General features: G+C 28.2%; 1 protein-coding gene across 2 annotated transcripts; it reads left to right on the top strand.

Moving 5' to 3' along the window:
• The first annotated feature begins 250 nt into the window (after positions 1-250).
• LOC134827581 (RING finger protein 44) lies at positions 251-18174 on the top strand. Of its 2 annotated transcripts, none has more exons than XM_063840290.1 (8): positions 251-952; positions 7915-8298; positions 13908-14100; positions 14836-15927; positions 16542-16744; positions 16813-16991; positions 17058-17170; positions 17289-18174. In XM_063840290.1, exons 2-8 carry the CDS (start codon positions 8087-8089, stop codon positions 17502-17504), a joined length of 2208 nt encoding a protein of 735 aa, XP_063696360.1. In that variant the 5' UTR covers positions 251-952; positions 7915-8086; the 3' UTR covers positions 17505-18174. The 2 variants fall into 2 exon arrangements, with proteins under 2 accessions (XP_063696360.1, XP_063696359.1); XM_063840289.1 differs by having other exon boundaries at positions 13554-14100.
• The last annotated feature ends 1211 nt before the right edge of the window (positions 18175-19385 follow it).

Here is a 19385-nt window from a genome sequence, read left to right as displayed (position 1 = left end):
TTTAAAAAAATAATTTTTTAAAATTTTGAATTTCTATTCATTACATAAATTTTTTTGTTAAAAAAGTTAATAATATTTTTTTTCAAAATTTAAAATAATTTAAAAAAAAATTAATTAATTTTTTCTATTTTTTCATTTCAGACGGACATTTGTTATTGAAGACAATTTTTTCATTGACGAAATGTGCTTCATTCCCAATACGCAATTCAACAAGCATCAAGTCTCTGTATTCATATCGTTCAGCTCGATCGTAAAAGTCGTAATTTGTCAATGTTCCCCTGGAAAAACATTGAAAATTGTGCAAAATCATCGCTTTAAATTGCCAAAAATATGCAAAATAGTGATCTTTAGTGCTAATAAGCGGAACAACAACTCGCGATCGTGTTAAATTGCGCGAAAATTGTGTGAAAATTGAGAAAATAAATAAAATCAATACACCCCCATAGAGTCCAAATAGATTTTTTTTGTCGTGTGTGTGTATGTACCGTTGTGTGAGTGTGTGTGTGTGTATAAAAGATAAAACCCATATACACACGAAAAATTTATATTGAAAAGGAAGTGAAATAAACACACAACTTTACTTTAAATTTATGATTCAACATCTCGCTACGAAAATTTTTATGCATTCAGCTGCTTTACCATTGAAAAATATAAAATAATAAAAAAATATATAAAAAAAAATATGAAAAAATTATAAAGAAAAATATTTAGAGTGCATTTGCATAAAAAAAAGTGTTCAAAATTCCTCTATTTTGTGTGTGTTTGTGACAAATTGTGATGGAAAACATGAAAAAAATTATTCACGATAAATAAATAATGTGCATTAATCTGTGAAGTTATCATCATCAAACAACTATATACAACAAAAAGCAAGGCAGAGAAAAAATCTACACACACACAAACGTCCATATATATCTTTGTTATTGCACTGCTGTAATAATTGTTAGTCAAGGTAAACATTTTATTTTTTTTTTGCATAACTTTTTTTTTACCTACTTCGATTTCATTCCGCGCGCATTGAAATTTATCGAATGCTTTTGTTCAAGAATGTGCAAAAATATTCCCTGCAATTCATTTCCGAAATCCGTCATGTCGACGTTTCTCTGTGGGAGATTAATTAAGCAACGATAGAAAAGAGTTCAGAAGGGGAACATGTGACACATTTAATGTCCTTTCATTTCACAAACAGCAAAAAAAAAGTTTTTGTTCTTTTTTCGGGTTTGTGTGTTAGTTAAGTAAGCTGTGTTAGTGTTGGAATTTTGATAGAATTCAAAAGAAAAGTTTCTTTTTGAAGTTACTTATCAATGACAACAAAAGAAAAATTACTCGAAACTCATTAGAATAAGTCGTTTGAGGGATTTGAGATTAAATTTACTCAAAAATATGTCGAGTTTCATGAATAATTTAAAATATTTTTTGTATTGACGTTTAACAAATGTCATAAAATTTTGTAAAAAATTGAAAATAATCAAATGTTGTTTTAAAAATATTGTTTGAAATGTTAATTAATGAACTTTGAATACAATTTTTTACCTAAAAATGATGAAATATTTTTTTTTTATTTTTATTTTTTGTAAAAAATTATAAAATTCAAATTTTGTCTCATTGTAAAAGAAAAAATAGAAAAAATATTAAAAAAATATTTGAAAAAAAAAAAATTTTTTAAAAAAAAATATTAAAAAAAAATAATAAAAAAAAAATATTAAAAAATTTAAAAAAATTTTTTTTATCTTTAAAAAAATAAAAAAATAAAATTTAAAAAAAAATTAAAAAAAAAAATAGAAAAAAATTGTAATAAAAAATAATGAAAAAAATTAAAAATTGTAAAAATTACTTCTAACATAACCTAATCCAACTTTTTATCACATAAATTTTTCTTCTAAGCATTTCAGAACACATGTGTGACGCGTATTTCATGCCAGCAGAACTAACAAAGTGTTGTTAATACTTTTTCCGTATGGATTGTCAACCACATCGCAATTTATTAAAGTCGAGCTCTCGCACACATCAGAAATCTCTCATGCACGGAATGTCGCCGCCGCGCGTTATTGAGATACATATGTTATGGAATTCTGCCTGAATGAAACAAGTGAATGAGTGAGTCAACAACTAAACTACTAAAGGGACATAACGCATAGAAAAAATCACATTTTTTTGTCACATGACGTCATTATTGTTTGTTTTGGTAGACGCAGTAACCATAATTTTTTTACATGCGAAGAAAAAAACAAACAAAAGAAGTCGTTTTTTTTGCGTTTTGTTTTGTTTTAATACAAGTCTCTTTGGGAGTCTCTTTGTTTGGCGCGTGTGTTGGTTATGTGACACAAACAAAGGAAACACTTTCAAACATGCTTCTTGTGGAAATTGTACAGACATGGTTGCGCCATTCACGAAGCTAATGGGAGAAATAGGCTGAAAGTGAAGTTGAGATGAGTCACGATGTTCGCAGCAAACAAGGAACTGCGGAAAATGTTCGTGTCATGAATTTTTTTGTTCAACCAAAGGGAAGGAAATCGAATTTCGCAACAAGTTCAAACTGAAATCTTCTTCAAATTCTGAAAAAAATTGTTTTAAAATTGAAATTTTGAAAAAATTCATAAAAAAATGAATTTTTAATCGCCTTTCGACACATTTTGTGCAATTAACTCATATCTAATCTAATCTTTAAAACAGAAATTTGTCATTTTTCTGTCGAAATCGACCCTTTTCATAAACTTTCATGATAAGACTTGACAATGTTATCATTCAAAATGCTAAAAATAGTTGAAATAATTTCATTTCGACTTCGAAAATCGAATTTCAAGTTAAATACTGTCTAATTTTCGTTAAAAATTCATATCAAGAGTCCCTCACAGATGTTGAAGTTTCCATTTTAATAAAAATTTCATTCAAAATTGTCACGATTCGACCTCATTGGAGGCTATTTCCTGATATTGACAACTTGATAACCATAAAAGGCCCTTAAAATTCTCATCAGTAACGTAAACCACGTTTCTGTTGCCGTTTTTTTTTGTTAACCCACTTTTATAGGTAATTCTCGGTAACCTGTTATTTTTTGATACAACTAAGTTGTTTGGTTGTCCGTGACTTAATTTTTTCTTCTACATTTTTTTCCGAGTGTTTTTTTTTCTTGCATTGACTTGTCTAGCGAGCAACTTTAAAAAGACAATGTAAATGGCATTGAATTTTTTTCCTCTCTTATTTTTGCTGTGGTATTGCTTCAACAACACAGATACAGATGATTTATGTAATTTTTGCGAGATTCAACCTTTTGTCATGGTGTTTCATTCATTCATCCGTCCATTCACGTTATTCGCACACACAACGGACCAAAAAAAAAACTACGAAACAATAGTTTTTGAGCAGTGTGAGCAAGAAAAAGGAAATGTTTGCACAATGAATCCATTTCGTTGAACTGCTGTTGTATAAATTTTAATGCGTCAGTCGCATGATTCATGTTCCCTTACCACAACGAAGTTTCCTTACAAAGTCCCATTACCATCATCATCATCAACAGCGTTATTATCGTTATTTACCTGTCGTTCTTTATGCCGATGGATGAAAAAGCTGGATAGTGGTTAGTTAGAAGAGTACGGTAATGAACCGAAAAATACAAGAAATAATAATAACCTTTCAAGCAGTCAATTTATATGTAAAAAGAAACCAGTTTTCCAACAAAAATCTGTTATTCAAGTGTGAAGTGGTTCGATGCAGTAAAAAATAAGAGTTATAAAGTGTCTTGAAATTTTATAAATAGAGCGTATTTTGGTTAAATTCGAGAAAAAAATATTAAAAAAAATATTTTTAAGATTTTTTTCATATTTAAAAAATATTTTTAATTTAGGTAATTAAAAAATAAAATAAAACAGAAAAATTTATTTTATTTTTTTAAAGTTTTAAGCACAAAATTTTAAGTTTTAATTATTTTTAAATATCAGTTTTTTATTTTATTTGCAATAAAATTTTGAAAATTTAAAAAAAAATAATTAATTCAAAATAAGATAAAAAGAAAGAATGTTCAAAAAATATCTCGAATTTTATTTAAAAAAAATAAAAATACTTGAGGTCTAAATATATTTCTTATCAATTTTTATTTATTTTTTTTAAATTTAATTTAAAAATATTTTTTATTTTAGATTTAAAAATTTTTCAATAATTTGGACAAGAAACGAATTTTTCAAAAATTTCTTTGAAATGCGATTAAAATTACAAAATTCAAGAAAGAGATGAGATGCATTTCTGTTTGAATATCAAAGACGATGACGACGAACGAACGGAGGGGTTAATGCATTCAAAAATCAAACAGCGAAGGAAACGATAATTAATTCGATGAATTCAAACTTTGGTTCTTCTTCACCTTTTTTTCGAGTTTTTTTGTTGTGTGTGAAGAAGCCACGTTTAAAAATGAAACGTTTGAGTGCATTAACATTCGTGCCCGTTTTTTTCATTCCTTATCTTATCTCTCAAACTTTTTTATAACTGGGCGTACAGTTACAAATTTCCGTTGAATCGTTGAATCAAAAATGAATCGATTGGTTCTTTTTTCTCATGTGTAACAAAAAACCTTAAGGACTCTTAATTCCTGCATGAAACAGCGTTCGAGCTCGAGAAAATAAATACAAAAAGGAACTTTGTATAGAAAAATAGAACATTAAAGTGTCTGCCAGGTGTAGAAACATTACGATGCAGTTTCTCGTGCACTATTATTATTATTTTTATTTTTACATGCAGTCTGCTGCTAATGCGCTTTCAAAGCCTGTTTAAACAGACATGAAATACAAAAAGAACGAAATTTCTACCTGGACTCTCTTTTTGTTAATTTTATCCTTTTGAATGACGTGCACGATGTTCGTTCTCGGTCTTCTTGTCTGACAATCTGGATATTTTTTGTTGAAAAAAGCAGAAATTTTGGTGTCTAGAGAGAAGGAAATTAACGAGGAAATGGCTCGGGGGTAATGAAAGATTATTATTGAAAGAGTTGATGGGCGATTAGATCCGCAGGGAGCTTTTTGTCGATCAATAAATGGATTTTGGATGATTTTTTGTTGTTTTGGTTATTGCATTGCTTCAGGAGATATTAATTTTATATGAAGAACTTGAGGCGATTATGTCCGAAATTGCTTGATGAGCATTGAAACAGAAATTATTGCCGAAAATTCATTTCTTTACATACAGAATCCCATTTAAAAATTAAAAATTGAAAACGTAACCCAAGCAGTTGTCACTCTTGCAAGGCCCAAAACTCATCCAAGTATATTTTGTATTATTTCCATGGAATTTCTCGTAACTGTGGAAACTTCTTCGAATCTGATGTTCAAATTCAATTTAAAAAAAAATATTTTATGGCTTCTAAAGTTTTTCAGATTGACTCTCCGGAGACTTTTCCTCTTCATGTGAAGCATTTTTCGTGCCCTGTCGCAAAATTAAATTATTTTTTAAAGGTTTCATTTTTCAATCGTTGACATACTCACCGCTTGTGCATATACAGAAGCTACTTGACTACTTTTCGATACGGATCGTCGCTTGTTTTTTTTCGTTTAAAGGAATTTAATTAATAATTTTATTTCATGCTTCACTTCTGCTCTGTGCTGTCCTGCAACTTGAGCTTTTTATTATTTTATTTTATTTTATTTTAGTTTTCAATCAGTTTCGAATAGTTTGGAAATTTGCATTTTGTCTGTTGGCTTTTTGTTCTGAAATAATAAAAGAAGAAAAGAAGGATTGAAACTTTGTCGTTTTCTCTCTGTTTTAGTGTCGACTCATTGTGCTCCGTAAATAAATCCGGGCATTACAAGTGTGTGTTGGTCATTATTTCGCCATAGAAGGGGGTCCAATATTTGCATAGAAACAACATTTGTCGGTCTGTTCTAATCGCTGCTCAGACAACGCAGGAAGAGGGGTCATTTATGCACGTTCATACAACACATTTTACATTTCCCTGTCGGTTCGTGATAAATATGATGATGGTATAAAAAGTGGTTTCTTCTGTATTTTTTTGGGTTATGTTTTCCCTTTTCTCGTCGTGTTCCGCATCTGAGTCTTAAAAGCACATAAATAATGATGATGGTAGCTAGGCAAGAGGCAAAGCAAGACACATATGTCGGAATGATGGTTGTTGAATGATTAAAGATAATACAGAATTGCCTTTGGCTTCGTTGTTTGTCGATATCCACAGCACAAAAACTCCTTTGAAAAACAAAAATTAAAGCTTTAAAGCGACTCGTACAACGTTGGATGAATGAAAACGACTCGGGTTTTATTATTATTATTTTGCTATGTGCCAATATTTTATCTACACGTTCGTTTGGGCGTGTGTGCGGGGATTTTCTGTAATATTGTAAGAAGAATTGTGCCTAAGCCCGTATAAACGACGTCGTCGTCGTTGTATTATCGTTCCCAAGTATTTTATTTTAAATAATTCCCTAATGCAAAGCGCATGCCTAAAATTTCTATCTTCCAATATACTCTACAGGAGGAAAAAAAACTTTGTTGTTGTTGTTGTAATCGGCAGTAATCATAGTAGTATCTCCCTTAAGCATTTATTAAAGTGCCAACTAACAAATATTTTTGCGAAAACACAACATTGAAATAGCAAGCGACGCGTGTACATGAAAGTTTCTGACATTTCCTTTTAATTATTTAACACTTTAATTCGCAGGGATGTCGGGGATTATCAAAATGACACGTCTTTCAACGAAAACTTTTCTTTTTTTTAACTTTCTTTTTAATGTAGATTTTACGAAAACTTTTGACATCTGTCACTTTTTTAATGTCAAAGTTCCATTTAAAAGCTATCCAAAAGTTTTTAAGTTCAAATTTCGTAAAAGTTAAACAAAATATCGTAATGTAGATAATTCTTATGGAAAAAAATCTGTAAGAAATTCAAAAAATTTTAAAAATTAATGAAACATCAATTTTGAATTTTCCATAAATTTTCCATTAATTTTTGAAAATTTTGAAATTTAAATTAATGTAGAATTTTAACAGTTGTTTTTCTCTTAGCATTCTCTTAATTACGGTAATAAAAATTCATAAAAATAATTCAATTTCAAAAATTTTTTTAAAAATATTGAAAAATTTCGAAATTTCGTTATAAATTTTATGTAAAAATGTTAATAGAACGGATTATTTTTTTCCATAAGAATTATCTACTTTACGGTATTGTTAATAAAATTATTTAAAATCATATTTTTTGTCATAAAAGCATATGTTAAAGTAAACTTTACCTCATTCCAACTCGATATTTCTTCTTTCGAATAACTATTCCCTTGTCGCGTAATCAATTTTGTGACATGAACCGTAACAAACAGGCACAATGTGCCTATTAAATGACCATTGACGTCTCTCTGGGCTCTGATTTTCCTCCGTGATTTATTCATATGTGTCTCACAAGCACAATTTCGTATCAAAAGCTCTTTAAAATTGATTACGGTCTCCCTTCGCACTTGAATTTTTAATCATTTCAAACACGTGTGCCTCAGAAATTGGCTACTTAACAACCTTTTTGGGGCTTCTTGGATTTTTCTCCATTGTTGTTGATTTAGGTCGGCATTCCGGCAGCTCTTCTTTAAAAATATTTTATCTTAAAAACCCATCTTTCGTTTGCTTGGTCATCATAATTCAAGAAAAAAAATCCTTTTTGTGAAGATGAATCGATTAACAAGCGTTAAATTCGTTTGAAATTAAAGTTGCTCATGAAATATTCAACAGTATTCGAAAATTTATCAGGCATCGATTTTCTTCGTATGTGTTGAAAAGATCAAAGAAACTCTAAAATTGATTTCAATTTCGTGTTTGCATGTTTCGTCTTCCTTTCAAAAGCTCGTCAATAAATTTACTTTTCCACTTAAGTAAACTTTTATGTGTGCAACTTTTAACTTTAACCTCGTTTTCGTTCTTTTTTATTATTTTCAGATAAAAAATATATATTTACTCACATTCAACGTAATACAGGGTGTTTCTTCTTCAATGTTAACAATCAACTACTAAAAAATAAAAATACGTAAAATAAATGTAAAGCCGTCTTAGAAGCAACAACAAAAAAAAAACATTAAATTTTAATCAAAACGTGAAGCCAGAAGAAGTGATGAATTCAGGTCACGCTGCATCTGTGCGTCATCCGTATATGCGAGGAGGATTGGGAGCTGGTTCGAGATCACGCACGCGAAATCCGTTTCAGCAACACAACAATAGCAACAACAACATTGACGGAGGCAATAACAGCGGCAATTCGCATCACACACAACGAAATGGAGGCAACAATCAATGGTTTGGCAACAAAGAGGACCAATATTACGGGTAAGAAACTTTCTATTTGATTTAACGACATAACGATAATAATAATTGAAATTTTAATAATAAATAATGAACCGCACAAGAAAATAATTAAGTTTAATGACAAAGTCACGCCTAAAAGTAATCGACAACGAAAAAAAAACCGAAAAAAGCTCAAAAATGATATTTTCCGACTTACCTTCCCAATTTCCCTTATCACTCATTTCCCGCATATACTTATTTGTATGAACGACACACACACACATAGAAAGATATTTAACTTGAATTATAAATGTTTAACTTTACTTAGTTTTTGATACTTGCTCGGTGCCGTAACGTACATATATAGAATAACACACTCACAGTTTTATTTATTTATTAATGAAATTCAAATGCACGTAATTGTTTTTAATTATATACATATTTTATATTCAACATATATCGCTGCCATGTGACTTTTTGATAAAAATTTTATTTTATTATATTATATTATAAAACAATATGTGGTACAAGGTACAGAGAATTTCGTCAAGGTTTCAATTTTTAACTGTTTTGTTCTTTTAAGGCTATTACAAAATTTGAAAAAAATTATTTTGTCAAAAAAAAAAGTTAAAAAAAAATATTTTAATTATTTTTTATAATTAAAATTAATTAAATTTTTAATATTTAAAAAATCATTTTTAATTTTTTTAAAAATATTTTTTTTATTTTTTTATTTATTTTTTTTAAATCAAAAAATTTTTTTAATTAATTAAATTAAATTAATAATTAAAAGTTTTTTCATTAATAACTTAATTTAATTTTATTATTAAAAAAAAAACTTTTTTAAAAAAAAAACTCGTTTTTATTTTTTTTTTTTTTTAAATATTTTTAATAATTGTAATAGCCTAAATTTGAATATTTTGATCCTAAAATACAATGAAAAGGCGTTTTTATTGATTACTTCTTATGTTTGTATAATTTTTCATGAATTTCCATATAAAAGATTCGTTTCACATGAGAAGAGAAATCATATAAAAGTGATTTTGCATTAAAATTTTGGCAACCTTCGATAAATATTAATAAGAAGATATGAGATTTCTCATAGAAAATTCTACATTAGAAGAGAAATTGTTCAATTATGATAAAATTATAAGCAAATTTTTTGGCTTTAGCTATGTTAAATGACGTATTTCATAAATTTTTTGGGCTTCTCATGGAAAAATAAAAGAAAATTCTTATTTATTCGATTCAATTTATTTGATAAATTTTTTGTGAAAATCAATTTTTAGTTGAAAATTAAATGAAAAGTTCAAAACAGTACAAAACTTTGATTAAAATCTTGTGTAAATTTACTTTTGTAACATATATTGACACTTTTACAAACTAAAACTTAGTCTCAATGTGTTTTTCCCGTAATATTTGTGCAACTTTTTAATAACATAATTATAAGTAATAATGCGAATGTCGATTATGATGTTTCAATTTCTTCCAACTAACACGAAATTTTATTAATTAATAACTTTTTTCTCACAATTAAAGCAGAAACAAACAAACAAACATTGCGCAAAACACTTGAAACCAAAGCAACGAGAGAGAGGTGTTAATTTTATTTCTTAATTAAAATGAGATTGTGTTGCCGTAGTTGATAGTATAACAAAGACTCTTACTTTATGGTACATGTTTACTTGCCTTGTGCATTTCTTACGGCAGACAATAAAATGTCATAAAATGCTGTCCTAGATGACGATAATGATGATGTTGATGAAAGAAACGAAGTACCTGAGCCTTTTAATTGTGTTTGTTTGCGTAAAAAAGTGTAAAAGTGCTCTTTGTAAATAATTGAAAAGAAACAAAATGAAAGAGCATTTTATTGTGCCATAAAATGTGTGGCATTTTCTCGGAAAAAAAGTAATTTTAATGGACAATCATGTCATAAATGGAGGTTTATTTGCTTAACTTTTAACTCTTTTGATGTGCAGGGATCATTTCTACCTGACGTCACGTCAAAAAGGGCTCGAATGAATTTGACAAGAAATTTCCTTTTAAATTAACTCTTTTTAACAGAGGCGTACCTCTGAATATACAAAAATGGGCTCATACCTCAAATTTACCAATTTTGTATTTGCGGACAAAATTAATTTTTTCGATATTATATGTATATTATTTGTATATTATAAAAATATGATATTTATATAATATACATATAATTTTTATGTATATTTTTTTCATAATAAATATCAAGGAGCATAAATCGATGTTTAAATTGTATAAATTAAACAAAAACGCTTTTATTGAGTTATTTAAACGATTTTAACTTCAATTTTTGATATTTAGTATAAAAAAAAATTATATACAAATTATATACAAATAATATACATATAATATACATATAATGTAGAAAAAATTAATTTTTTAAAATTTAAAGCAATTTTTCATTTCACGAAAAATAAAATCTTTCTACGTCACAGGACGATCAAAAATGCGTACGCTCGACTTCATTTGCGCTTTCAGACATAAAATTAAATATTTCGATCAAAATAAAGTGTTCGTTGAACCATAATTTTCCAATTGAAAATAAAAGTGAATTAGTGTGAACTCGTTTTTTGTACTTATTTTGTACAGCTTTCACATGCCGACAATTGCTCTGTGTCTGTGCGCCTACGTTACAAACAAACATCTTGTTATACATTTTAAAAATAATTCATAAGCTTACTGAATAACACAACACGAGCAAGAACAGCGAGAAACAAGGAAAAAACTCGGAAAATTGAGATAAACTTATTAAAACTTTTTTGTTTTTTCTTGCTCTCTTTTGTGCTTCGCAATTGTTTTCAATGTTGTTGTTTTTCTTACTTTTCATTCGACGTACACACGAGAGCTTTACACGAGAAACGTGATTCGTCTTTGGCTGTCGACGTCATTGAAATCCCGCAGAAAAACGAGCGGTACCTTGATAAAAACTTTTTTTTTTCACATAAAAAATAAAGTTTTTTTTTTGCGAGTCAGCGGATTTGAAGTCGCTGTCGTCGTCGATGAATATAAATATTTACATTGACCGAGCATTGTGGTTGGCTTGATAATTTTTTTTTTAAGTTTATTTATTCAATGTTAAAGCGAAAAAATATATGGAGTGCATGGCAACAACAATGATTGAATTTAATTTTTTATAAAATTATTTTTTTTTTTAAAGAAATAAATAAATAATGAAGTTGCATCATGGTCCTTGTTCGCTCGTAGAAGTTCAATGAAGCAAATTTTTAACATTTTTGCAAGTAAAATTATTTGAAAAATGAACAATTTATCGGATTAATTGCAATTTTTTCCATTGAAATATTGATTTTCAACTGTTTGAAGGTTGAAATTTTTCAAATATTTATAAAAAATTTACCTTTTTAATATTTTCTTGAGTCAAAAATTCACTTAGTCATACCAACCTTGGCGGAAAATCGTGATTTGTTGCATCTGGATCCCATTAGAACGAAAGAAAAGTTGTTTTTTACTTTTTTTTCGAATTTCATACAAAAAACTTTCCTTTTACTTGACACAGAAACCAACTTGAAGGAATCTCCGTTAAAAGATTTAATCCAGTGACGTTTGTAACAAGATGCTGCAAGTACGAAAGCCGATAAAATGAAACCGTAAACGAAATTTGAGATTTCCTCTCGTTATTTCTTCTTCCTTGTTAGTGTATTAGTGCTCCAATGAAATTTCTTGAACGACAACGACGACGACATGTGTTCTATATCTGTAATAATATGACTTGAAATAAAATGTTTCACATTATTTATTATAAGAAATGTTAAAAAAGAGACGTACATAATGCATAGCAATGCACTCTGGGGGTTTATTTTATGAAACTTATTATTATAAAAAAAAAATCAATTTCCAGATGTTTATTGCCGTTCGATATTTTTTATACATTTTTTTTTATTTTACATAAACTCGGTGTATAAATTTTATCAAACGGCAAATTTCGTACCTTTAGTTCAGTGAAGCTACAGACAACTTCTGAAGGGCAATTTTATTATATTTTCAAACTTTGTTCAAGTGGAAAAATATCTCATTTATAGTCGCAACCTGCCTGCGATGATGTACGAACAAACAGACAAACTTTTATAATGAGATAGCTTTTAATCGTTTACGTCTCACTTGAACGTCTGTTTACAGTTCTAAACTTTTTTTGCATTTAAATTATATTTTTCGAACAGCAAAAGGGTTTCAACCAAAGCACGTTTTCTCAAAAAAAAAAACTTTTTTAAAAAATAATTATTTTTCGCAAATTCCTATTTTTCGTTTAGATTTATCGTCAACATCATCGTAAAATTTCTCTCTCTCGCGATGCTTCTCTTTTCGTGTGTGTTTTTAAATAAATTATAATACTATTAACAAACAGCAAGTATGTAGCAATTGCAATAAATGCTGATGAACGAACGACAGACGAGTGAAATGACATTTTTGTGCGCTCCATACGCTGATGACACAACGCGTACGTTGAATAAAAACGTTAATGATCGCTGTAACATTTATTTATATTGCAACAAACACGAAAATAAAATAAAATAATAATTTAACAAAAAAGTGATGATTATATGACAGAAAAAATGTTTTGACAGAAAATTGCATTTATTGTTGTGTGCACCTTTTTCCTAAAAAAAAAAATTTTTTTTTTTTGACTAAAACACGTAATGACATAATAATACTATATAAATGCAGAATGAGCTTGTTTATATTAATAAAAATAATATTTTGAAATTTTTTGCCTCTATCCTTGTCTATTTATATTATAATTATACTATTAACTTTTAGGTGTTGGGCTTAAGCCGTTTTTATTGTAATGTGCGGTTAAAATGTCGCTTCTTCTTATTTCATGTCAATTATTTGAAAAGCTTATTTTTGTTAATTTAATGAAAATTTTTAAATTTTTATCCAAAAAGCTTTTCAAATAATTGATATTGAATGTTAATGTCAATCGTTTAGAATATTGTAAAATGGATCAATTAAAAAAAAAATAATTTTATATTTTTGCAAATTCAATTATGTAAGAAATATTGGGTTGATCCATTTTATGATAATAAATATTCAAATTTTTTTCACATTTAGTGATTATGCATACAAAATATTAACAATAAAAAAATTTGCTATATAATCTTGTGTTCATTATTTGGAAAATTTGTATTGAAAAAAATTTGTATTATTATTAACTTATTAATTAAATTGAATTTTTTATGAAATTTTTACATATTGGACAGTTATTTTTGCATGCTTTTTCTTTTTCTTGTAAATAAATTATTTTGCAGAGCTGATAATGTTGTTGGGAGTAAAGATACACAAGTTGTTTCTAGTTTGCATTCTACTACTGTAACATATCCAAAACAAATTTCCGCCCCTCACGACTTAACCACGAGTGTTAACCATCACAATAATCATCACCAAAACCATCACAATAATAATAACAATAATAATTCACGAGTTGTTGTTCCCATTATTAATAATAATAATCAAATATCTACCTCTGAGCCTACTTCTGCCGCAAATAACGCTATCATAACAATAGACTTAACTGAACGCGACACGCGCAACTACTTGAGTATTAGTCAGAATAATTTAGATGATGGCGTTCTAATACAAAGTCATACTAATAATACAAATAGATCTCAGCAATCGTCATCGGCATCGTCGTCAGGCGGCGGCGGAGGAATGCATCATCATCGCGCCGGACCATCCTCTAGTCATTCGAGCCATGTAGATTTGCGGCGTAACAACAATAACAATAATAATAGTAATAGTTACAATAATGGACCACCGGATCGTCGAATGCACATGGGCAATCAGGATAGACATTCGGTAAGATTTCCTTCTTCTTAATTTTTTGATATCTAAAAAATAAGAAAAATTTTATTTTTTACATTTTGAAAAAATATTTAATATGTATTTTCTATTATATTCATAATTATTAATAATTACCGTAATGTATATAATTTTAAGAGAAATGGAAAATTGGCTCTCTTAACAAAAACAGAACATTTTTCGTTTCAAATTATTTTTCCAAATTCTTAACTGAAAATTTTAAAATTTTACTTGTTTTATATTTTATTTTTTTTTTATTATCATTTTAATGTCAAAAAAATTTAAAATTTTGTGTTCAAAAGTATTAAAAAAATTAACATATAATTTTTATATATATATATATATTTTTTTTTGTTATAAAATATTTAATTTAAAAATATATATATTTGAAAGTCAAAAAGTTTTTATTTATGAATTTTAAAATTTTCAAAAAAATAATTTTTAATCAACAAATTATAAATTGTTTTATAAATATAGCTTTCTTTGATTTTCACAATTTAAGAGAAAAATCATTAATATTTTTTGCAAAAAAACATTCAAAAATTAATTTTCAAAAATATGAAAAATCTAAAAAAATAAAATTTTTTACTATTTTGTTCTAATGTTCTAAAAGTTAATCTTAATGTAAAATTCAAACACTTTAAAAAATTAAAGTTTTTGAATTTTTTTTTTTTTACAAAATCTAATTTTTTAAAAAAATAATTTTAATAATTTTAATTTATTTTCTTACAGTATCATAACAATCACAATCATATGGAACCACATTCATCAAGAAGCATGGATCTAGATTCGAGATCGATGCACTTTAATGGCAATAATCGCGACAGATATAATAATCATAACAATAACCTAAGTAACTCAAGCAATAACGGAGGTCCAAGTAACGGAGGCAACGCAAGCAGTAGCTCACACAATAACAGCAATAACAACCCAAATGGGCTTCTCAACAAATCCGACAGTCCTTCACGGAAACGTCGTCGAATTTCGCGTTTGCCAAGCCAATCGCCGCCCACAGTTTGGGATCAACGTCGTTCGCCACGCAACCAACAAGCACAATTCCAAATACAAAATCATCAATCCCACCATTTGTCGCAACAACAAAATAATAATAACAATAACAACAGCAACGGAAACAGTTCTAACAACTCGCAATCGATGATGCAACAACAAATGCTCCCGATTCGACGACCTCGATATCGTGACGGACCATCGTCTCGTGTTTGGGATCATCCGATTCAATCGTTACAGCAACAGCAGCAGCAGCAACAACAGCAATCGGCACAAGTTCATTCGCAATCCGTTCAAGCAGCTTCGCAACCCATGATGATGGATATCAACCAAGTTCCTATGAATTTGCCTCTCGGAGGACACGATCATCCCATGTTTGCTACAACAGCTGCTGCTTATTCGACAGGACCTGCTCACATTTCTATTTGTTCGGGACATCCGACAGCGCCTCATTTACCTCCATGCCAAATCCCATTGCAAGTTTATCCGCCAGCAACGTTCCAACCGCAGCATTTCACGGGATTTCAAACTCAACAACTTGCGCCGCAAAATAATTACGAAGCTTCGCATCATTACAGACATCATCATGCCCATCAAATTCCCGTTCATATGCAATCACATGGCAACGGATTGATGTTGGATCACGGATTCGAGCATGCGGCGAGCATTCATCAAACTACGCCGCAATTACAAGCAGCGAATGCGGCAGCAGCTGTTGTCGCCATGACAAACGCCGCACATCATTTACATTCCCAACAACAAGCACAAGCAATGTCACATTTACAACCACCGCAGCCTATTTTCATTACCACAGATGTAAGATTTTTTTCTTTATTTGATCATTTTTAAAAAAAAAATTGAAAAAATTGAAAAAAAAAATAAAAAATTTTTTTTTTTTGAGAAATGAAGTTGAAATTTTAAAAAATTATTCACAAAAAAAAATAAATTTATCTGAATTTATCATACAAACAAACGAAAGGATTTTAAAAATATTTTATAAAAAAATTGTCTTAATTTTCTTAAAAATGCATAAATTTTTATCATATTAAAAAAAAAAAAATGATTTATAATGAAAAGACTTTAAAAATAATTTTAAAAAATAAATTTAAATTTTATTCTACAAAATTTTCATTTTTTTTTAAATCTTCAATTTTCTTAAAAATTTTTATCATATTAAAAAAAAAACAAAATGATTTTCAATGAAAAGATTTTAAAAATAGTTTTCAAAAAAAAAAAATAATAATAATAAATTTAAATTTTAAGACTTTCAATTTTGTTAAAAAAAATTTATCTTATTTTCAAAAAAAAAAAAAAAGATACAAAAAATAAGAAAAATTATAAAATTTTTAGCAAACATTTTTTCTTAAATAATTTTTTCTAAAACAAATATCTTTTTTTGATGAAAAATTAATAAAAAAATCTTATTACAGAGCCGTCCCAGTCACATCGATTTATTGCATCGACACACACGACGTATACCAATGCCTCGTCGTAGTTTACGCTTTGGAAATTGGGTGCCATCGCCATCAAATGCCCATTCTCATCATCCAAGAAGTGTTCAAGTTCCGACCCATCAACGCCCTCTCGCCATGCAAGCAAGTATGCATTCCGCAGGCATCTTGCTGAACTTCCTGTAAGTTTTATTTTATCAACTTTTCGTTTTAAGAAAAAAAATTCTGATCGAAAATTCAACTTTTTTAGAACCATGTATCCATTGCCATTCCATCACACGGATCTCAATTCCGGCGAATCAAGCGAAGAAAATTACGAGGCGCTATTGAGTCTCGCCGAGAGACTTGGAGAAGCAAAACCGCGTGGATTGACGCGTGCTGAAGTTGATCAACTGCCGAGTTACAAATACGAACCCGAAACTCACACAGGTAAGAATTTTCAGAAATTTTTTATTTTAATTTTCAATTAATTTTTTGATTTTTTTGTCATTTTAGGAGATCAAACATCATGCGTTGTTTGCATGTGTGACTTCGAAGCTCGCCAATCGTTGCGTGTACTGCCATGCTCTCACGAATATCATGCGAAATGCGTTGATAAGTGGCTTAGAGTAAGTTTTTCTCCTCTCATTTTTTAATTATAGGTTCATCAAAACGTAATTTAAAATTTTTTAAATGCTCAAAAAAAGAAATTTTAGATAAAAAATAATAAAATTTTGTCATTTTTAGTCAAATCGCACGTGTCCCATTTGTCGAGGAAATGCGTCAGATTATTTCGATACAGCTACAACAACGACATCATCATCTGCCGGATCATCGGGATCTTCGTCGCCATCATCCTCAACTTCGTCAACATCTGCATCATCATCGCCCGCAACAACTACAGGAACAAATACTGCTGCCACTTCTACTTCGGCTCCCGCAGTAACGATTGAAAGCTTATAAAAATTGTTAACCCGCACAAGAAAAAAACTAAAAAATGTAAAACTTGCAAATCTTGTTGATGAAAAATAATCTGTGTAGCGATAAACCAATAATAATAATAAATTTAAAACTATTTCGTCTACTTTAATGTTCAAACAAACGCTCAGCCAATATATTTCGTAATAAAAAATATACAATTAATTAGTGATAGTGAACAAAAAAAAATTAAAAAATAATTATTAATCAAAGTTTCAAAACCAAAACTAAAAAAAAAACAATAAGACAAATTTAAATGTTGCTTTTTAATGTATACGTCAATAATAAGACAAAACGAGACAAAAAAAAAATGTATGAGGCTCATTAGAACTGCAGTTACCCTCTTTTTCTATGATATAAGCGTCTAACTTTTAGAATAACAAAATATTATTAAAATAATTAGTTTATTACACAAAACACATAGAAAAAATCACGTAAAAACCACACAAAAAATGAGTAGCAATTTTTGATATTCTAAATGATGATTAATAAATTTATATATATATTTAAATAGGTAACCAACAAATCGCCATACACAAAAAAAAAACACGTAAGAGCTTGATTTGGATTAATTGATGATTGATTTTTTGATATTATTCCAATCCTATATAAAATATTTAAAAAAATTATTATTTTCTTAAAATAACTGTACTGTACCTAACTCTATTTCCTAAAGTTCTCTATATGAAAATCAAGTAACTAACAATTTTTAGACTGATTTTTATTATTTTTTAGTTTTTACAAACACGAAAAAGAAATTTTTAACTTTTCGATATTTATAATTAGAAATAATCACCGAGGCGAATTTTTACTCGTAGAAAAAAAATTTTCTATAGAATATCTATATTTTTGATTAATTATATATCTTTGTCTATTGATATTTTTCCAATGCAGTAGATTTTCTCGCTTTGATATTTCTTATACTCGTATTTATCATCACAAATCAACAACAAAACAACAACATTTTTATACATATTTTACATTTTTAAACAAAAAATCATTAGGATGTTTGTCAATTTATAAAAAAAAGTATATATATTTGCACGAATTCCCGTTTGTGGACAAATTTTTGCAGTAGACAAGCATTTTTGCTCATATTTTTCAACTTCTTCATCACTAAAAAACGAATATAAATGTGACATACATTAGATTTTTGTATTGTAAGGTTTCAACCTTCTTCCCGTAACTTCATTCAGTAATTCTCTATCTCTTGTCTTGTAAAACAATACAACTCTCTTCACCTTCAAAATAAAACATAAAAAAAAATCAAGTAAATATTTGCCAACAATTTTTGCTGAATTCGATGTGTGATTGTTAAACAACGTAGCATAACATAAAAATATATATATAATTAATTGTGTTGTCTTCCATTTTTTGATTGTTTGACCGTTTTTTTAATTAAAAATTTGCTTCATTTATAATTTAATTTAAAAATACACTTTTAAAGCAGCTTTTAGATTTAGACAAATAAAAAGTTTTAGAACGAAGGCGATTGATCCATCCTGTTTAATGTACGTGATGTTCAAAAAATATATATATTATATATGATAAAATAATAACAATAATTACCAAGATGATTAACACAAGAAAAAAAATATATTCCAAAGCTTTAGAATTTTCTTAAATTTTTTAAAAAAATATTATAAACAAAATAAATATCTTAAAAAGCTCATGTTTCACTTCAAAATCGAAAAAAAATATATATAAAAAATAGAACAAAAAAATGGTTGTTAGAGGCTGTCTTTTAAAAGCTTAATAGCGATTTTTTACTGTCAATTTATGTTGTGTACAATTTTCCTGTAGACATTTTTATATAACATACATACATATTTTACTTTCCTGTGCACATTTTAGTGGAAAAAGAAA

The sequence above is a fragment of the Culicoides brevitarsis genome, chromosome 1, assembly GCF_036172545.1.
Source record: "Culicoides brevitarsis isolate CSIRO-B50_1 chromosome 1, AGI_CSIRO_Cbre_v1, whole genome shotgun sequence".
NCBI classification, from domain to species: domain Eukaryota; kingdom Metazoa; phylum Arthropoda; class Insecta; order Diptera; family Ceratopogonidae; genus Culicoides; species Culicoides brevitarsis.
This window is presented reverse-complemented; position numbering and strand designations above follow the sequence as displayed.